Source organism: Pangasianodon hypophthalmus, chromosome 22 (assembly GCF_027358585.1).
Source record: "Pangasianodon hypophthalmus isolate fPanHyp1 chromosome 22, fPanHyp1.pri, whole genome shotgun sequence".
Taxonomy (NCBI): Eukaryota; Metazoa; Chordata; class Actinopteri; order Siluriformes; family Pangasiidae; genus Pangasianodon; species Pangasianodon hypophthalmus.
Window position 1 is genome coordinate 17,504,734 of NC_069731.1, and position 21,599 is coordinate 17,526,332.

At 38.0% G+C, this 21,599-nt stretch overlaps 2 protein-coding genes across 2 annotated transcripts; both read right to left on the minus strand.

Moving 5' to 3' along the window:
- Nucleotides 1-4,706: 4,706 nt before the first annotated feature.
- On the minus strand, nucleotides 4,707-15,101 carry si:ch211-161h7.4 (eukaryotic translation initiation factor 5B). Its single transcript, XM_026938256.3, has 18 exons — nucleotides 14,689-15,101; nucleotides 14,402-14,445; nucleotides 14,218-14,288; nucleotides 13,776-13,906; nucleotides 12,767-12,824; nucleotides 12,477-12,678; nucleotides 12,283-12,360; nucleotides 12,086-12,166; nucleotides 11,791-11,961; nucleotides 10,685-11,079; nucleotides 9,258-9,665; nucleotides 8,440-9,024; nucleotides 7,500-8,109; nucleotides 7,307-7,377; nucleotides 6,645-6,806; nucleotides 6,323-6,483; nucleotides 6,067-6,157; nucleotides 4,707-5,980 (listed from the first exon to the last, which is right to left on the minus strand). Exons 1-18 carry the CDS (start codon nucleotides 14,710-14,712, stop codon nucleotides 5,895-5,897), a joined length of 3,429 nt encoding a protein of 1,142 aa, XP_026794057.3. The 5' UTR covers nucleotides 14,713-15,101; the 3' UTR covers nucleotides 4,707-5,894.
- Nucleotides 15,102-16,221: 1,120 nt separating this feature from the next.
- si:ch211-161h7.5 (uncharacterized) lies at nucleotides 16,222-20,647 on the minus strand. The gene is made up of 8 exons (XM_026938267.3): nucleotides 20,537-20,647; nucleotides 20,232-20,340; nucleotides 19,390-19,534; nucleotides 19,195-19,308; nucleotides 18,021-18,165; nucleotides 17,783-17,931; nucleotides 16,838-16,977; nucleotides 16,222-16,740 (listed from the first exon to the last, which is right to left on the minus strand). The coding sequence occupies exons 2-8, from the start codon at nucleotides 20,329-20,331 to the stop codon at nucleotides 16,601-16,603; spliced, it is 933 nt and encodes a 310-aa protein (XP_026794068.3). The 5' UTR covers nucleotides 20,332-20,340; nucleotides 20,537-20,647; the 3' UTR covers nucleotides 16,222-16,600.
- Between the last annotated feature and the right edge of the window lie 952 nt (nucleotides 20,648-21,599).

Genomic DNA, 21,599 nt, shown 5'->3' on the forward strand with positions numbered 1-21,599 from the left:
TGAAACTGACAGCTCAAGTCAGATGTCTCATCACCCCCGGCACGTAGCAGTACACAAGAGAGTGAACAAATCTCGAGTGCCCATTATTAGGCTCTAAGTGCTCGCCCAGTATCAAACACACTAACAATCTAATCGGGCTCCAGAAACAATTTATCAGGAGGTGCAGCAGAGATTAATGAAAAAAGAAACGTGTTAACAGCTTGGAGAGATTCTGACATGCAAAGCCTATTGCCGTTTTCCGTTAAGGAGCAAGTGCAAGCGTGACGTTCACACTGTTTCTGAGCAGCAGCTAGTAGCTGACAGCTATAGGAAATCGATTGTCCCCGGAGCCTTGCAAAAACAGAGATTAGCCCAGAAAGTCACTTTCCTTCAGGAGCATCAAATCCAGCAAAGCAGTAATAATGGAACAGTGAGGAGCATGGAAGAACGCATTTTAGATGATCATACCTAGACAAAACAATATTTATGTTCTTGCAAGTGGAAAATCTTATGTAAATCTTTGCTTCATTTATATTTTCAATATGTCATGCTGGGAAAATCATACAGGTTCCTGGGTTAACAAATAGACCCTGTGCTCTTTCACTCTTCTTAGAAATCCCATCAATATCATGAAGAAAAGCATTCAGCCCAAACAACCGAGGAGACATTCACCCTCACTCTCTGCTGTTTGAGATTTTAATTAGCCCGAACAACAGAGGGGATGTCTGCTACAGTGCCTTGGGATATGGGAGCCCTTTTGCATTGCTCATTTACGACAATCCTAAATGTCTAATTTTCATAATTCACAAAATTTGTCATTTATTAAGTGATAAACAACATTTTACTGAACTAAGGGCTAATCCCAGCAAATGTAAAACTGTGTGTATGAGACTAATATAAATCAGTTTTAATCAGTTAATGGGCATGTTCAATGCACCTTGTGAACTTCCTGCATAATTAGACACAGTTTTCAATAAAATGTTGTATTTAAAAAAGAGAGAGAGAGAGAGAGAGAGAGAGAGAGTTTCTTTCATTAAGCTTGTGCCTTATTATAGCACATACAACCTTTATAACCTCCAGATTCACATTCATGTCTGCTCTACAAGAATGCCATAAAACAATTTAAATATACAGAGGCTTTGGATACAAACTATTAGATTTTGTAACAGAAAGCTGAATGAGTGAATGAGTGAAACAGAAAGCTGAATGGGTGAATGAGTGAAAATCTGCATAAGGATGTGGTAAAATAATGAAGAATATTGAGCCGTTGAAGGATGGCTGAATGGTTGTATGTTATTTATTAATGTGAGAAAGATTTCCTTTTCAGTTCTCACCACAGTTTTGAGAAGAGCTTTAAGCATTGTAAAAAAAAAATGAACTCCATTTGCGTTATGGGCCTGACCATTTCCTTTGTTTGTTCTGAGCTGTGTTGTTTACATCTGATATATATGTCTTTTGAAAATAAAGCTCCTTCATGGCTAATGTGCTTTTAATGAGTTCTGGACAGGCTGACTGACGGGGGCTGCTGCAGGCTGAGGCTTTAGGGTGAAGGTAAACAATAAAGGGAACTCATGAAGCACACTTCAGTCAAGGTCAGTTTTGCACAGTAACTTTTACACTTGGAGATGCCAAAGCACTGCTACTCTGTAGAAATGAGGGCAGGAATTAATAGCCCAAGAGCCAACACGCCCACAAATATACTTTCAGTAAACTGTCAAACTGACAGCAGTAAAATAGAAAATTGAAATGTCCTATAAACACTTCTAGCATTGCTTCTTTATATATTTCAGTGACGCAAACAAATTTGGTGTGTCAAGTGTAAGGGAACAACTAAATCAGGGAGATAAGATCAAAAATGATGCTGTAGTATTGTTATCCTGAGGAACTGTATAACAATACGCTTTTCCGAGCAGTAAGTATTTGGCAGGGGTAGACAATACTTGTGTAAGTACTTCATTACTGTACTTAAGTACTATTTTGGAAAGATCTGTATTTCACACAAGCATTATTGAAACTGAATATTCTTACTCAAGTAAATGTGCATGAAAAAAAAAAACATTTCTCAAGTACACTTTCTCAAAAACACTCCCTACACAGTAACAAATACACAAAGCAGTTCACAGTTTTAGGGTTCCATAAAGGTACCTTTATAGCAAGAGAAACAACCCTAAAGTTCAACCTTTGAGATTATAATCCCAGGTCTGATCACTGAGCTTGGGTTACTGTTTATTTGGATTCTCACACAATCTGTCCATGTAATTCTGCGATTCCTCCCGAGGTGGATTGCCTTCACTAAATTCTTTGCCTACACAAACTAAGAGGCCCAAACCTGCTCCAGCAGGACAATGCCCCTGTGCACAATGCGAGCTCCATGAATATATGGTTTTTACCAAGGTTGGAGTGGAAGAACTCGAGTGTCCTGCACAGAGCCCTGACCTCAACCTCACCGGACACCTTTGGGACGAACTGGAACATCGACTGCACCCCAGACCTCCTCACCAACATCAGTGCCTGATCTCACTGATGCTCTTGTAGCTGAATGAACACAAATTCCCACAGCCACACTCCAAAATCTAGTGGAAACCCTTCCCAGAAGAGTGGAGCTTATTATAACAGCAAAAGGGGACTAAATCTGGAATAGGATGTTCAACAAGTACATATGGATATGATGGTCAGGGATCCACAAACTTTTGGCCATATAGTGCATAACTCTCACCAGCCGCACACTGAACTCTTTAATAGGTTTAAACGTGGCGATATTGCTGTTGTGTTGATGCCAAACTGTCACCAAACTCTACATAATTTGCATCATTACACATTTAAAATGGTAGAAAACACTGTCATCTGTTGTGATATTACATTTTTGCCACAATTTCCCACTGCACCTTAACTGCTTTTTGCCAAACATCAGTGTAACTATTTTCAGCTCGGGATGAAGTGATAAGTGTTTCCATTACCACCCAAGTACCTGGGTTTGATCTCACAAAGACATGGAGGGAAAAGTATGGAGGAGGATAAAGATGTGGAGCATCTTCTTCTGAGAGGTGTGATTTTTTTTTTTTTTAATCTCTCGACTGCCTCACTAAGCTACTTTCTCATCCTCCGCTCCCGTTGCCTTCATCCACGCTGAACTCCCGCCCTCAACATTCTCTGAAAATGAGAAAACACTAATCAGTGCTGCCAGTAGTTTGGAATTTAATGCATTACATTGGTTTGGTTTACCTCTAAGAACACACTTGGTTTGAGGAGTTGGTTTGCATCAGGAATTCAATTTCCTGACTTATATGGTTTTCTGTGACTGCAGAGCTCTTGATCAACAGATCAAGTGCTCTTTTACAGACAGTAAAACTATTCCCTGAACACAGATGTGCTGTTCATATCCATACCAGCTGAATGCAAAGGCCAGGAGTAACAAGATGACAAGAGCTGCACGTATTGGTGACAATGTAGACCCAGAAAGGTCACCGATTTTTTTGATAGAAGCATTTCCAACATAACTTTTGGATATTCCATGGTTAGAGTTAACAAACGAGGTTCAAAGGTTAGCTGTTTTTACTGGCGTCAGCTTTATCCAGACTGGCAGGAGATAGAAACTCATAGTTTAAGAAAAATCAGTCTCAGTCTATTTGATATCTGACTCCAGGCAGCCAGTTGGCACTATTTTAGAGAGAGAGATTTATTCACCTGCTCTTCTGCTCTGAACATTTCTAAGCCTTGCTGTCTTTAAAACCCAGAAAGGTTTCAAGATAAAAATGAGAAGACATCAAAATCACAGGCTTCTGATATCTTTCTGATGCCTGTTACTCCACCCGATAAACGCTAGAATGTGAAACAATGTGTCATTGATCAAAACAGCTGACTTATTACAGCACTCACAATTTGCTGAGAACTTTTAATTTCATTGTAATTAATAGAAAACCTATTTAATGCATTTTATGTTCTATACGCATCTCAATAAAACAGTGGAATGACCATTACTTCAGATTACACTACAGCACTGTTGAATTCTTGATTCTGATTCAGAAGTTGGGGATTATTTTTGCACAACAGCAGCTCTGACAGGAGTGCAGGCTGTAATTCAAATGACACACACACATATTAATGTGCTCACTCTATTATGTTATCATTTCTATGGTAACAACTTACAGAAGGATTTGCATGGTGGACACTCCACATAAATGGATTTTTAAAAGAAAAGGTGTAACTGCTGATATGGTAGTTTGTTTTCATGTTGCGTGAGGATACATTTATGTAGCATTTTTATGTACCAAGTCTCCAGTGTCAGCAGAAAAACTGTTACTTTTAAGTTTTCCGATATAGGAAAGTCTTCAGGACAGAGGACTTTGTGCTTTCTTGGTAACAAGACAATCTGCATTTGTTGTCTTTTTAACTTCAAAAGATAGAAAAAAAAGAAAGCTGGTGAGGGACAGACTGTTACAACATGAGCGAGGTTCCGCAACATTAAATGTTACTATAAATGGATAAAGAAGTATGACGCCATTGGTTTATAAATTTAAAATGATGACAAATTACTGCAGTATGAGAGGAATAAAACACTCTGGGATGTGAAGTTATAGGAAAATAATCAACCCCACACACTCTGGTGATTACTTCCCTATAACAGCACTCCCCAAATGCCACGGATTGTCTAATACAGCAACAATGCAAAAACCAGTTAAACATATTTTATATATATATATATATATATTTTTTTTTTCTTCTCAGAACCTAAAATGTGATGAACAACTCCACATCTCTAAATCTATGAAAATAATAGTGATTGATATGGTGCTTACCTTAACTTAAATCCCATAATGTGTGTCAGTATTATCTCTCTCTGTCAGTTTCTGATTCAGAAGTCTTTTCAACAATGTTTGTCTTAACACTTGTGAACAGCACACATAATCTCTAAGCATGCTTAATGTCAGCATAAACAAAGTGCTGAATTTAGCTGAACATGACCATAACAGGACTGAACGTCTCTGTGCATACAAGAGTGAAGTCTTCGAACACATCTGTATTACTAATGAATGCAAGCAGTGGCAAATGCATCCTACATCTTAATCAGGACGTCTTGTTTGTGCACATTCATCACCTGAGGTGATTTTTAAAGCAAGATCATCAGCTGCTTTTCTTTGATTGTTGGGTTTGCATTTGAAGTTAAAAGCATGTTGAAGCATGATCCCGGGCGAATCACAGTGTTCCAGGGAGTGGGGGAAAAAAAAAAAAAAAAACAGACAAAAAAGGACAGAGGGTTCAGCATGCGGAATAGATGGACAGCTCTCAAGCACACGGAGCAGACTGTGGAACTCCAATCATCTCTAAGAGAACACATTTTCAATGCAGATTCATCACTGGTGCATTGTTAGAGATGAATACTAATAATGTTCATGTGCTAAATGCCCAACAAGAGGCTGTGAGGCCACTTCACATATTGATGCTGACAGGTAATCAGGATTCATCCAACATACGTACAGCCACAATCTCCAAATATCCTGAATTTCATTGGAATCTTCACTGGAATCTTTTTTTAAACCCAAGGACTGAGGGTGACATATGCATTATGATACAATGCCCCCTACTGACAAGTTATTTTATTTGACATTTTGAAGGAAAATTGCATCTAGATTTATGCCTCATAGTAAAAACAGGAAGCAATGCTTTAAATAACAAATTTAACAATGAGAGTCATATTGTCTTTTCAATCTGTAACCGGTGCAACAATGTTATTTACATTAAAACAGCAAAACTGTCCCTCTGAAGGCAAATACTAAGCCTTTTAGGCTCTTTCAAATCCATATGACTTTAAAAACAATATATTTACATCATGTTACAACATCAATATCTTGGTCTTATCATATCCATAAACACTTGTACCAAAGGACATGATTTCTTGCAGTGATGCTTCTTCCATGTCAGTTCGTCGTGTGATTTGGTATCATCCTGTGGTACCACAAAACAGCAGGCTCCTGGCACATGTTGTGAATGCTGTACGATTGCCCTAGTGAAGAGACCGAAAAATATTAAACAATATATCAACAAAACTGTACTGAAGTCACCCTAATTCATTATATTTTAGTTTCTTACCACAAGGCGCCATAAATGTTTGCCCCGAGTTGTAGACCTCCTTGACGCCGTCGATTTCCACCCGCACACAACTTGATGCTACATTAAATACCTTAATGAAAAAAAACAAAGCCAAAGAAATTTCTATATCTGATGGAAAGCATAATCACCTCTGATCACATGCTCTTTGTGAACATTAACATTTATAATGCTGGTGGTGTTATTCAGACATGTTTTGCTAAACAGTGCCAGAGCTGCACACACACACACCACTTACAGTAATGGCATTAAGATCCAACTGCGCAGGTTTCTTCATATACGAGCCCAATAAAATCTTGCCACTTGAGAATGTGTTGTTCTGAAGGTCGACCATGTGACCCATGGCTCGTCCAGCATGACAGTGCCAGTGGAAGTCATCTGGGCTAATGCCTTTACCATCTAGTAGTGGAAAATGAACTTGTGTTAATATAACCGCATAACTGAAGTTCATTAACATGTAATAATAATGATAATTAATTTATATTCAGTAACTTCACTCACTGTTTACGCAATATTACATGTAGCATATCTATATCTGAATAACCACACTGAAAATTTACCTTTTGACGTGGTTGGCCAGATATGAGTGAACCAAACACAGAGGTTATCCCAGTCTTCGTTATCGAGAACAATGGGCTTTAGTGGAGGGCCACACAGATCACAATCGGACAGAACACGGGGTGTGAATCGTGGTTGAGGAATGATCCTAGATGACGGCAAATCTGAAATCAGAGTGTAATTCATTAATAAAAAAAATTCACACAGGGTAGATGAAACAAATATTTAGTGCAAACTTATTCAAACTTTTCCCTGTTTTTGGAGAGCATGCTCCAGGCCAAAATTTGTCTGAAAACACCATTTTTGGCCAAAAAAAGTTTCAAACATTCTCCATTTAGCTTGACAGAAAGCAACAGCAACACATTAGTGCATCACCCAGCACTCTGAGTACAAGCAAAAACACTACTAGTGTAAGATTGGGGGAATGGAGCGGGGTTTCCAGAGTGTGTTTATAACATCTATACAAATGTTGCTTGTCTCATCTGCCTCTTTTTCTAAAAAAATGCAGCCCTTTTGGCGTACATTATAGCATGCTCCGATGTTAAAATGTGAAGCACCTCTCCCCCATGCCCCCTCCCCCAAAATACTCCAGTTGGGCATGCTCCACATTTTGAATACCTCTGATTAGTGAATCATATATCCACGCTAATTGTTTACCACTTACCAACGTCCTCATGCTCTTCATATCTCTCCAGCTCAATTAGTGATGAAGGACCACTTTTGAAAGCAATGTCACTAAGTCACACACACGCACACACACACACACACAAAAAAAAAACACCAATACACAGTTCAGATGAATCTCATTACAGACTATTGAGTACACTACTGTACTTGTTTGTTTTAAAGCAACTTACTAATCAGATGCTCTGTTGGATCCACTTGTTGCTCGAGGATTAGCTTTCCTCCGAGCAGCACTGGACTCTGGAACAACACCACTCACACACACGTCAAACGTAGCGTGGCTGCTAGCCTGCTGCTGACAGTCGCTGTGGATGTTCTCACTGGACTGCTCCGACTGATCCTCCAGAGAGTGCAGCAAGTTTCTGCGGCCCTTCTGCCAGGCTCCTTGCCCGCTCTCTGTAGAGGGGCCCGGTTTCCCGGAGTCATATATGGCATCAAATGTGGCCAACGATCTTCTGATTGACTTTGGAGTGTTAATCATGTTAATTTTATTTTTTTTCTGGCCACGACCCACTGTCTTTTGTAAACTGGCCATTTTATGAAACGCACGCCGTGGAGGGCCCATCTGCGGTCTGGATGTTTGTGGAGAAGAATTTTGTGGAGACTGAGAGCTCTCGACAAGTCCCTGAGACTGTGGAACCTCCCACCAGCTGCTGGTTGGTTTTCTGTGGCGTTTTACTGGAACACTCTCCAGCGCATCAAGTAACACTGGAGGAGGACATTTCTGAGCTGATCCACTCTGACCTTCCCGTGTGTAGATCTTATCAAACACCCTCTTATCTCCTGTGAGGAAATATTCATACTCGTAAATACATATTCATAAATAAAAATAAATTTTGTAACTGAATCACTAATACTACACGAGCGGTCAGCATTGGGGCATGATCTGTTGCCGAGGTGGAGAGCGGTTTAAGCAGATCTTCAAAATTCTAAACTAAAATCATGAAGCATTCATTCAGCAATAAAAATCCCCCTAACTAAAGTTGTGAAATTGTGTTGTGAAGAAAAAAAAGAAAGAGAAAAAACAAACAAACAAACAAAAAAAAACACATACACAGACACAAAATAACCAAATGTCTATTAAAAGACAAATGTTTCGTTGTGTGTATTTACCTGGAGTTACACTGCGCTGTCTACATGCCACTGGACTGAGCTGCCCTGAAGCCTCATTATCTCTCGCCTCTTCTTCACCCATCTGAGCTGGCGTCATTTCACGCTGGTCTTGAGCTCCTGCCTTTGCTTTCCTTCTGCCACCAGCTGATTTAAGATTTTTCCGGGAACCAGCAGGATTAGACTGAGATTTATCAGCCTGGGACTTCTTCACCTTTTTGGGCAGTTTTTGAACAGTAACAGACTCATTCTGGATTTCCTGAGAAGTCGTAGGTGACTCTTGCTCGGTTGAGTCTGTTAATACTGGAGCTTTCCTTTGGGTTTTCCTGTTGGATTTGAGCTCTTGTGAAGTGAGAACTGCCTCTTGCTGCTCCTGCGTGTTGTTTTCATCGTGTTGTGCGAGCCACCACTCCCCAGGTGGTTTTCTCTTCCTCTTGCTGGTTGCAGAAGCCTCTGCAGAAACATCAGGCTCAGGCACAGGAAGCTCCTTTATCTCTAAGATTTCTTTAGTTTCCTCTGTCTTCTTTACCTTTCTTGGCTTCTTTGGCGCACGCTGCTTAGATGCAGGCCCTTTATTTGCTTTATTAACTTTAATTAAAAAAAAAAAAAAAAAAAGCAACAAATCGCAATGATTATTAATAAATAAATTATAAATAGGATTACTAATTTTGTGTGCAACAACATCTCCAAAAGAAAACAAAACAACAAAATGTACAGAGATTTTAAATCTTAAAACAACATTCAATAATATACAATTAACAAAAATTTGTTTTAGACAAATAAATAAATACAAGTAAATTTTATCATTATCATCCCCGTACCTGTATTCATGCTCTGAACCTCTGGTTGCCCAGCAGGATCCGGTGGTGGTTCAGTGTGATTTCGCACCTCGGCCACGTGCTCCTGCTCTTTAGCCCGTTTCTTATTCTTTAACGCACTCCTGTCTTCATCTTGTTTCTTTGGTTTTGCAGAGCTTAAACCTGTAGACTCAGGTGCGCCTGCCTTTATGGCAGATTTTATTTTAGTGGGTTTCTTCTTCACACTTGACACAGGCTCTTCTTGTTCTGTATTAATATTGGTGGGCAATTTTGCAGATTTCTTTGTTTTGGCTGTGGGCTTTTCAGCTGCAGGCTTTTCAGCTGGAATTTTGGCACCACCATCGTTTCCATCTTTGCTGCCCTGCTGGTCAGGCTTAGAGGTTTTGCCTTTTGGTCTCTGTTTACCTGTAACTATAAACGAAAAACAAATGTATAAAGACTGCGGAAGAAAAAAAAAAACCTTTCTATTAAGCAGTGGTCATCTGGCATCTAACAAGACGAGCTGTCTAACAAGCAACTCTGACTTCTGTGTAATGAATAGACACCTCAGAGTTAGTGGAACGATCCACTGTAACTGGACAAAGTAAATGGACTCAACATCAACATTCCCCATCTCAGGAGTAGGTACTTTCACTAGGTGAACAAATAACTGTGTTTCAACCCAATAAATTATGTGGCCAGTAACCAATTTCACTGATCGTAGCCTATGTGTTTGTAGCCACCACTTTCATATATGCAGCATTTATTCTGTTTGAATTGACCCCAGCTGCATTTCCTTCCTTAGTGCTGCTCAGGACTGTTCCGAGATCCGCCAAGCAAATCCTACAGAATCAACCAAACTGCAGGAAGTTAAACAAACATGCTCTGTATGTGTATTATTTTTTTTTTTGTGTGTGTGTGAGCTGCTAAACTGACCCACATAACTGCTATAGAAATTCTTTATAATTTCTCTAGTGTTATGATGTGTTGTGGATATTTGGATCAAAGAACAAAAAGAAAAAAAAAAAAAAAAGAACCTTGGACACAGTACACAAAATTTTCTAAAACATTTTGCTATATACAATATAATTTAATCATTTGTTTAGCACTGTGCCTCTGTGTTCTCTGTGCTTTTCCTTGATTTCTACATATTAAATGTTTACATTTTTCTCTCTCCATATTTCAGACCAAAGAATAAGAGTACATTTCAGCCATGCCTTCTCACACATACACCCCGTTTATCTTATTTTGGGACGTATAATTACGCACAGTCTAAACCTAATCCAAACCAAACTAATCAGTTTCGCTCTGATTCAGACCCTAAACACTCTGGTCGTTCTTACCAAGCAGTACAGTTTCAATCTGCATACAGTAAAACTGTAAGGGATAGAGATATCTTTGCAGTGAAGATGATGATATAACTATCTGCAGACTCTATTTTCTAAGCATACCAGGTATATCAGCATCTTGATTGGTGTCTGGAGAAAGACAGATCTGTTCTCCACCTCCCACGTCTTCGTTGACTTCATCGTCTCTCTCTTCTGGAGCTGACTGAACCACCGTGTCTTTACTGGCCATATCACTGGCCTTTCCACGCTTTGCCTTTGTTTTCTTTTTGGGTTCATCTTTGTGGCTCTCGGTTTCTTCTGTCTGCTTTGCAGAAGCTTTCTCTTTCAAATCCGGCTCCACAGACCTGCTCTCTGGTGCAGGTTTTTCTTTATTCTCAGTCTTCCTGGGAATTGTGAAGCGAATGGGGCCGTCATCTTCCAGGATCATGAAGTCTTCCTCCTGAATACGTGGTGAGGGAGCGCGAGCTGGTTGTTTCAGAGTTTCCTGTTTCCTGAAACTAATCATTAAAGGAAATTTAATCGACTTTCAAGCTCAGGGAACGTCACAAAGAAATTGCAGAGTATAAAAGTAACTCATTCATGACATTAAACAGCCACTTTTAATCTACAGCTATGTTTTCGATATAGTTCTCCTTTCCCAAGTGACGGTGCTGCATCAGCGCATCATCTTTCAAGCAGGAAAATAGAAAGTAGACGAGAGACTAATCTGAGGTGTGGGAAAAGGGGCGGGGCTTACAGCAAGTCAAATCACCTGTGCATCTGTCAGTCATCTAGGGTCACATGATTGGTTTCTCAGCCATTTTTATTGGGAAGAAGATTTTGCGTATTTTTGAGTGATAACTCGTACCAGTGTACTCTGATGTAAACTGTTTGCTCTGGCCACTGAAACTAGCTATTACAGAGAGAGATCATATTGTAATTATAATATTATAATAATATATTATATTATATTGATTATAATAATATTATATAATAATGAGTAATATAATTCTAGACTTCTCCGACGCCACTAATCAGAAGAACAGAATTGAATTTAATGTTGTTTAACAACTTGCTGGTCGTTAAAAAGAATCAAACAGGTTTTGTGATTCGTGTTGCATGAAATTTTTATCTTTGTATTTTAATCTTTTTAGCATGTTACATTTTTTGCATTTTGACGTTATTTTGCACACTGTCAACAAAAAAAATCAATTACTTCACAAACTCACCCTGAGGCTTTAGGCTGTAAGGAATGTCTGAGCTTTTTCTGAAACAACGATTGTTTAACTCCGACTTCCACGGCCACTTCCTGCACCTGCTTGTTAGGTTGCTCCTCTGGAAGAGGTTCAGGCTGACGCTTTTGAATCAAAACTATGGGGGATAAACTTAGGCGCCCATCTCTGACAAAACAAACAAACAAACAAACAAACAAATTCATTATGAGAAGACAGGCGCATTAAATATCTGTTACAAACTGCTCTTATCAGCTCAAGGTTGAACGTTTCTGCAAAATCCAGCTCTCACGTTTGCGACTCTTCCTCGGGTTCCGGTGCCGAGGTCTTGCACACCTGGTCTGGTGCTTCTGGTGCTTTTAGCGGTGTTGAGCTGAACAACAACAACAACAACAACAACAAAAAAAAAAGAGAATAAAGAATAAAGTGAAGTCTAGCATTCACAGATCAGCAAACCCATGAATCTACACTTTAGCTCAATTAACTAACCCTGTTACAGGATCATTCTGTTTTATCGGCTTTCCAAACTCCAATCGTGCTGGAGGAGACGCCAACGATTCGCTGTCCCTGTGAGTGTATGTTAATTAAAAAAAAAAAAAAAAAAAGAAAAAAAACCCTTACAGACATTATTGTTTATATTATTCAACCAACATTTGCAAACAAGCCATTTCAGACAGTCTCACCCCTGAGGAACGTCCTTTGAGGATTCTGATTTCTGACTCATCTGTGGTTTGCTCAAGTCGCCCACAACTGGCTCCTCATCCTCAATGCCGAAGAGCAGCGGAGAGGTTTCGGGCTTTTCTGCATCCTCTACAACACCTTCAACTGCTAACAGCTCAATCGGACTGGACGTCTTAATAGGAGCAATTTCTTCAAACGGGCTTCCTGATGGATTACAGATACGGGAGAATAAGTGCACAAGTAAAAGCCATTTGACACAAACACAAACTACAGCCTTGCGAACTTCTATTACCTTTTCCGTTTAAATGGTCCGTCTGAATCTCAGCTTCTGCTGCCAAAACATCTGAACCCTGAGGATAAGAATTAAAAAATTAGACCATTAGCCAAATATTACATACTGCAGCTGTGCAACAGTGAAATGAGTTTTATGTTTCTGTTTGTTTCTCAGATTTATAGATGGCACTATTAATATTTCCCACCCAATTTTTTGCGCAGACAGACCGGCCCTCCGTTTATACAGCGGCATTTCTTTTGTCATAATTGAATAATTTGTTTTATTTCTAGGTTTGCGTTAGCTCGCATTCTTTATTTAATGGCAATAATATAAAACAACTGGTTTTCACAAAATGTTCTCGATGGTACTTTTAGTCCCGGACCTAGTGAACTCGCATGAGGATGTGTTTCTGACAGAGACTATTCAGTTTAAACTCGACAGTATATTCCAGATATAAAAGTGCAGTAATCCATGCAAATTATATGATTTGAAGTCGATCAAGTCAAAGTTTGCTTTAGTTAGTTTGTAGGATACAAATGTTTTTTTCCCCCAAATTTACAGGATTTTCATGAATACCAAATTTCTTGTGTAAACGCTCGTGCGAACAATTTACGCATAAATCCGTTCATTTCCTGTTTTTTTTTTTTTTAAATGAGGCCCAATGTTTATCAATCTTTTAAAGTCAATCTTCTGGCTTCTGTGAACCTGAAATCAATGCAGTATTTATAAAAATCAGTCACATCTTAACTAAATCACAGCAACCTGTGATAAGACGATAAGATCACTAATAAAATTCTGGATATATTTACATCATAAATTAACGAACCGGTTGTTCTTCCTTACCACGTGCCCTTCGCTAATATTCACAAATGTCTGTAATAAACTGACTTTAATATTCACAGCCTTCTGGACCAACTGAGGGTTAGACTCTGTATTATTATTATTATTATTATTTTTTTTTTATTTCAGTAAAGGTGTGTGTACATTTGTGTGTAATGAAATTGAACAAATAAAACCTCTGACACACCTTGAGGGGACTGATCTCCCCTCGGAAAGGTAAGGGCGACTTCAGAACCGGCGACTGGGTCCCTTTATTTTGCTCGTCTAACCCCGGGCTCTTGGGCAGCGGTGAGAGCAGCGGCGTCCCCGGATCAGAATCTACAGCAGGGCACAGGTTTCACACACTCAGTGACAGCTGCTTGTGATATTAGACATCAGATTAGAAGCTTGAATATCACTTGATTCCAGAAAACAATAAAAACAACAACAACAACAACCACATTTAGACAACAGCAAATAATCTGAACTGTGTGGCAAAGATTAAAAGTTATATTTTTTAAGATTTGAAAAGCAGGAGGTCGGGAATAAATCTGTTCTTACACACTGTACACAAGTGTTAATGCAGTTCATCTGGTGGATTCATTTAACTGATCGTTCAACAGTAAACAAACAAACAAACAAACACTTACCTAAATCGTCAAAAATATTGTCAAGGTCTCGCATACTAAAGACATCTTTAATCTTCAGCTGACATGGAGTGCTGGAAAAGGAAACACAGAGAGAGAGAGAGAGAGAGAGAGAGAGAGAGAGATTGTTTTTATTTAGTCCTCTGCTTTCCCTCATGTTGTTTCTCAGTAAGAGCACTTTACTCACTTTTCCTCTGACTGAAAGTACCGAAGTTTCTTTTTCGCTCTCCCCTGGAAGAACATGAACGCAGTCAGTCATGTTTAATTATACAGGAAAAATAACATTGTTGAAAACCATTAAAAAAAGTCAGTTCTGTCAGCTAGCATCATGCAGTCATACAGGTTCTGCATGCATTATTATGACCTGTTTAATTTACGTCAGTATTTCCATTACAGTGCTAATGCTTTTAGCCAACTTAGCGAACAGCACAGCTAACTAGCCAGCCATTTTCTTAGCAACATTTAGCTACTGACCAAATTCATCATCTTTCGGTCCATTGTCAGAGAAAAGCTTCAGCGCCGGTGGAGTTTATTCTGTAGGCTGAACTATTCAGAACAAATTCGCTAGCTTAGCTTAGCTTAGCTTAGCCTAGCCTAGCCTAGCTTAGCGATGGATACTCATTGGTTTCAATATTGTTTTTAGCTAGCTAGCATTAGCTGACTAGCTGGCTCAATTTGGAAAATTCTCAGCCCCAGCATAAAAGTTAACATTTCCCTTATTTAGAAATGAGACTTTTATAATATTGCTGTATTTTCCAGACACAAGAAATCGCAAACGCACGGTAAAGAAGCTAACTCGCTAACTCGCTAAACAATTGTCAACACAAATTCCCGCGCCCACTTCTTTCTTCTTCTTCGCCGCGCTTTCGGTTTGGCGCAGATGAGCAACACCTCCATCGCCACCTAGTGGACGTGAATAGAAGTCTCACAATTAAACAACAGTAGGCTTTAAAAAAAACAAACAAACAACTGAATTAATTAAATAAGTGACACACAAATGACTCAAGGCTCAAAGCTTTAAAATTATTGAGTGCCAATAATTCTGCTGTATACTGGAGGCAGAAATGGCGTTTAACAAAACAACTATCAAGTCCAAGCTTACCCGAACATTTCAGTATATAATTTGAAAGACACTTCATTTATGTTTTATTTAACATTATAGTAGGAAAAAAAATTAGATTACTAGATGAAATACAGGGAGCATTTCAGCTGTGGGAGTAGATTTAATCCAGAATCTGTGTTTACTAGGATCCAAAGTGTCTATCTAAGTGTTGTGCAATAACCGGTAGTCAGGAAGAGAGATATAGACACTTGCATACATAACGCTATACATAACATGCTACATAGCATATTACACATTAATAGATTTTACTGTGCATTTATTACAGTGTCATTACATCAGTACAGAGGTCACAGTCACTCCGACAGTTGCACTTATATATACTAAAAGCTTTTTTTTTTTAGCAATAAAATAGTTTTTGGGTTACAAGATTTTCTGTCATCAAGCCAATCATTTAGAAGAGCTTAATTTGTTTTTATGAAATCTCTTAAAAAGTTTTATCGATTTCACACAAAAAAAGCTAGCGAGCACAGTAACAGCAGAGATGACCAAACATTTAACTAATTTAGTGCTAATTTTTTCTTTCATGTCTGTATCTGGTAATCTAGGACACTCATGTTTTCGGTTTAGAGAATCACAGACCCACTTCTTTTTAATTTTTTTTAGTTTCTTCCCAAAACTTAATATGTGTGTAATTTAATATTTGTCTCCTTTGAGTTCATTGTTGTTGTTGTTGTTGTTTTTCAAGCTTCCTTTTAAATTAAAACCTATTTGTTAGGAGAACTATTTAAATATCTGGCCTTAGATAAAAAAAAAATCAATCATGAACAAGCAACAATTATACTATATAACAATTATACTATATAACAATTATAATCTATTTATTTCAATATAAAAACAGATTTAAAATACACAAGTATTTTAAAATTAGATTTAAAAAACATTCAGAACAACAGAATTACAATACATGTGCGATATTTTACTGAACAATTAATAGACTTCATATTTGATTAAATTATATGGAACAGATGTCTTTATCAGTGTCTTTATTTCTGTTTTTTTAAAAAAAAAAACAACTTTATATTCTATAATATATCTCTGATAATAATACATTTCAGAAATACAGAAGCAATCAAATTATTAGCACCCAAATCACTAAGCACATCAAACATGTGTGTTTCTGGGTGCTTTAACTTCCCCACAATTACTGAATCATACAATATAATTATTTTATTCTACAATACATTATAACAGCAAAAGCAATAAAAATTTAATTTATACATTTTACAGGTACAGGTACAGATTTACTGTTCACCCTGAGAAACGTTACTGCTTTGAAGCATTCTCTATCTGTGCCGTGACTTCCTGTGTGTGCGTGTCACTGTAGATGGGATGTTTTATGTGCCTCCAGATGACCAAACACACCTTTATTACAAACAGCACACAGGCTAAAGCAAGCAGCAATGCTGAGGAACACACACACAGTACATCAGTCAGAAAGTTTGAGAAAAATGGCTTGATGTGTTTTATTAGTCAGTTCAGTTCTGTTATATTTCCACTCACCTGTAAATACACCGTTGGTTCCGGGAGCTGAAGCGTCAAAATTCTTGGTCATGTTTCCAGATAAAGCAACGATGATGACAGGGTAGACGGTCAGGATGTAGCGTACGTGCTTGTCAAGAAAACTGTTCTCCAGAACAAACCTGAGCACGACATCATAGATTATTTTCAATATCTTCTCTCTTACACACACAGAACACAACCATAAACCATACACTATATGGCCAAAGCTTTGTGGACCCCTGACCATCACACCCATATGTGCTTGTTGAACATCCTATTCCAATTTTAGTCTCTCTTTGCTGTTATAATAACCTCTACTCTAATAAATTCATCTGTTATGTAATGCAATAAGTAAACACATTAGGTTTATAACAGGAAAACAATCCATGATCACCTTTAGGTTGATTATTTTTCTATAACAGCACATGCTGAAATGTTTAATCATTTTTTTTTACCACAAAAATATGCGATTGATTAAAATTTTCCAATTAATTGATGAAAGTGCAAATACTTTTTATTGTGCAGCCAGTTAGTTCCTGTTATCACTTATGTTATAGCATCTATAAATAGTTGTTCCCTCATCAGTCTTTTCTTCTCTCTCTCTTAAATAATAACAGGGGAAAAAACCCAAACCTTTTCATGTTATTGAGAAACTAAAAAGCACTTTAAAAAGCACTGAGACTGGAGACTCCTTCTATTAATGTTAAATAAACATCTCCTTACAAAAAAATTCCCCACATCACAATGATTATATATTTTCTTTGTTAAATTAAAAAACACATTTAAATTTGTTTATTATCATCAGTTTATGTGGCGCGTCTGCCATACAAGTCCCTGTGAATGAGTGCTTGCTATAACATATTTGACCTTTACAGATAATTAATCAACACCATCTGACCAATCAGAATCGAGAATTCAGCAGCGCTGTGGTATAAAGCTTCTTACCAAACGATGACCTCCACCAACAGCAGTGAGAGTGACAGTGTTGCTGCACCTGATTTACTCATTCCAGCATCGTAGCTCACCACTATGGTCAGGTTAATCAGGGTAGCGATAGACGTCCACGTTGTGTACACAGCCAGGCCGTTCTGAACCTGGATCAGTGCAGAGGAAAGCATTGAAAGTGCTTGCTGACCACGTAATGAATCGGATGCTTGTGTCATTCTATTTCTGAATATCTTACCAGTATACGAATGCACCAGAGATCCTTGTTATGATACTTGTTTAACCATGCGCCGTATTCTTTAAGTCCACGACAGGAGAAGAAAATCATTGTGTAGTTTGTGAATGCAACTAAAGCAAGCATGATCAACGCTGCGATCATCACCCTTTAAGAGAAAAGAAAATCACATTCGCGTTTATTGATTTCATCATTTAGTGGCAGGTCTTACATCTCCTATGTATTTACATTTAGTCAGTTCGGAAACATTTCTATCCAAAACAACTTCAATTAGAGTTGAACAGTTGCTCAAGAACTCATCAGTGGTTCAGAGATTTAAACTCAAAAATTTCCCATTACAAGTGCAGGACCTTTGTCATGTTCGTGGAACCAATCTGAGATGACTTGTGCTTTTTTTGTGTATATCATGCTGGAAGTAGCCATTATAAGATGGTAAACTGTGGCGATAAAGAAAGCACTCTTCACAGCATTACACCACCACCACCAGCCTGAACATTTGACACAAGGCAGGTCCATAGATTCATTCTTTTGACATCAAATTCTGACCACGTCATCTGCCAGAAATCAAGATTCATCAGACCTGCCAATGTTTTTCCAGTCTTCAACTGTACAGTTTCTATGACTTCTGTAGCATCAGATTCCTGTTCTTGGCTGACGGGAGTAGAACTCGATGTGGTCATGTGCTGCTGTAGCTCATCATCCTCAAGGTTTATAGTGTTATGCGCTCTGAGATGCACTTCTGCTCACCATGGTTGTAAAGAGTAGCTATTTGAGTTACCGTCAGCTTGAACCAATCTGGTCATTGTCCTCTGACCTCTCTCATCAACAAGCTGTGTCCGTCCACAGCACTGGGTTAGTGTTAAGGTTAGGGTTAGCACTGTCGCCGCCTACTGGATGTGTTTTGTTTTTCGCACCATTCTGTGTAAACTCAAGAGATGGTTGTGCATGAAAATCCAAGGAGATCAGCAGCTTCTGAAATACTTAAACCAGCCCATCTGGCAGCCACAGTCACTGAGATACATTTCTCCCACCATTCTGATGTTTGATATGAACATTAACTGAAGCTCTTGCCCTGTTTGTGCATGATTTTCTACATTGTGCTGCTGTTACGTGATCAGACGAGCAGCAGTATAGGCAGTGTCTAGTCAGCATGGGTGTATAAATTGCTCAGACTTACTCTCTGTCCCACAGCAGAAGCCAGCTAATGTTAAACAGGATATTCAGAATCCAGCTGATGAAGAAGCCGTACGGAAGCACTGAATGGTTGCAATACATCGGTCCAAAGGCATTCCTGAAATACAAATCACACTTCAGACTCCATTTCAGCAAGAATTGGACATTTGTCTTCCTTTATACCTAAGTGGATATTTACCTTCTGAATATAGTAGATACAATGTAGATAAGCATAGCAGTTAACCAGAAATAGATAACACCCCAGATCGAGAAGGTCCATCCAGACGGAGTGATTTGTGTGTTGTATGTATCAGAGATGTTTCCAGTTGTCATCAAGAAAGGACCTGAAAGAAAACATTTTTTTTAATAATAATAATAATTTTGATTATACAATTACCCAACATCTTTTAGCCAAAGCATGTGGGATAGTGTATAATTCAAACACTGCACTGAGCAAGAGCTCAGCAGTAGCAGTTCTGGGATTTAAACCTCCAACCTTCTGGCCACTAGAATAAACATTTAACTGTGAAATTAGCACTGGTCCTATTTATCTGCAATGTATAATAAATGGATTATTTATCGACTGTTATTATAGACTGATCTGTTCATTAACAAGATTTCTATTTCTATTTCCTCTATGTCATATTTTTACTATAACTAAATACTTTCAGGGTAATGTCATAGCCAAGACCATAAACACAGTGTAGCTATATGATACCATAGTAAAGTATTATAGTTAACTTGTTAAAAATTAATTAAGTTATAAACATAATAAACATAGTTACACTAGTAAAAGAATGGTACTATTACAGTTTAGCATATATTAACCATAGTTACAAAGTATAAAGCACTCTAACCAAGGTCAAATCATATCAATATCATATACAGTGAATTCTCAGCTAGGGCGAATTTTTATTTCAGTTTTTATTGCCATATTAGTGATTTTACACACACTCTCCAGCACTCTGAGATGCATTTTAACATCTCCTATACGTTTTAGAAATAAAGTTATTATTAGTTATTATTAATCTGCTGTCTTACCTGTCCCTCGCGCGGAAAGGATGTTGAGTGTGATGCCAGCTATATATACCACAACCGAGACCACTATAGTGGCTATACGGGCGATGCTATGAGCTCCCATTGTGTTCAGCTGAAACACAGAAGAGAAACCACTTTGAAATAAACCTTCAACTGCAGCCAACATTTCAAAAACTCAAATTACACTCAGACACCCTTTTGTCTGAGAAGAGCTGACTATACATACAAAAGACCATGCCATAATTGAAATAATTATTATAATTATAATATATTACATAATCCAGAGCATATAATTTTGTGTTTTTTACCTGTTTTGGAGGTAATGTGATCAGATTTCAGAAACAGTGTGAAGAAAAGAAGCTGAGTTATAGGTGTTATATACCTGTGTGGGTTAGGTAATGATTACATAACAACAAAAGCATCACTACTTCCCATTCATTTAATCAGTCACGTGTCTTTGTTATGTATTCCTGTTACCTAACCTCCATGCTGAGGGTTATGAAACAATTCATACAAAATGACTTTCTAAAGGAAATATCTCATTTAAAATTTTGAGTAGACAGAAAAGGCTTGGTCTGTCATTTCTACTTGTTTCATTTTTTAGTCTAAAAACACAAAAGCAAAATTTTAGACTTGCATAAGTGCTCATTAGGTACAAAATCCATGATAACTCTGCTAATCTGACCTATAAATTGGCAGGTTTTGACCTTGTTCATAGTGATAATAAACACTAAAGTGTAGAACATTGCTCAGACTCATTTTGGGTGTTGTTTAGGCTCCTTTTACGTTTTTCTTTCCTTAATTTCCTGTGTTTTGTATAGAGTATATGCCTGAAAACTGAATCCCCCAGGAGGTTCCCTCGACTCTAATGTTAGTGTCCTCTAGTGGGAAAAATTATTCCAAAGTGTAATTAAATCCACAGGAACTTTTAGGAACGCAGACTAAATTTATAGTCTAAAGGTCTATGTATAGGACTAGCTGACCAGTTAAAAAATTACCAACCGCCAACAACAACAACAACAACAACAATAATAATAATAATAATAATAATAATAATAATAATAACGTCTACAAATTTTATTATAAAACAAATAATTTAGCCTACTAAAAATACTCAGCTATGACCGTATAATGTGCCATTATATGCGATGTGTGAGCTCTCTACACTTCAGATTATATTCCCATGATCTATATTTAAACCGGATAAAAATATCTTGGGAAATGGAGTATTAATAGTCCACTCTCACATTTGACTGACCCACTTCTGAAGCTGGCAGGTTATTTATTTATTTACTTACTTACTTACTTACTTACTTACTTACTTACTTACTTACTTATGTTTCTGGCGCCCTCTAGTGGTTGCAGGCCTGC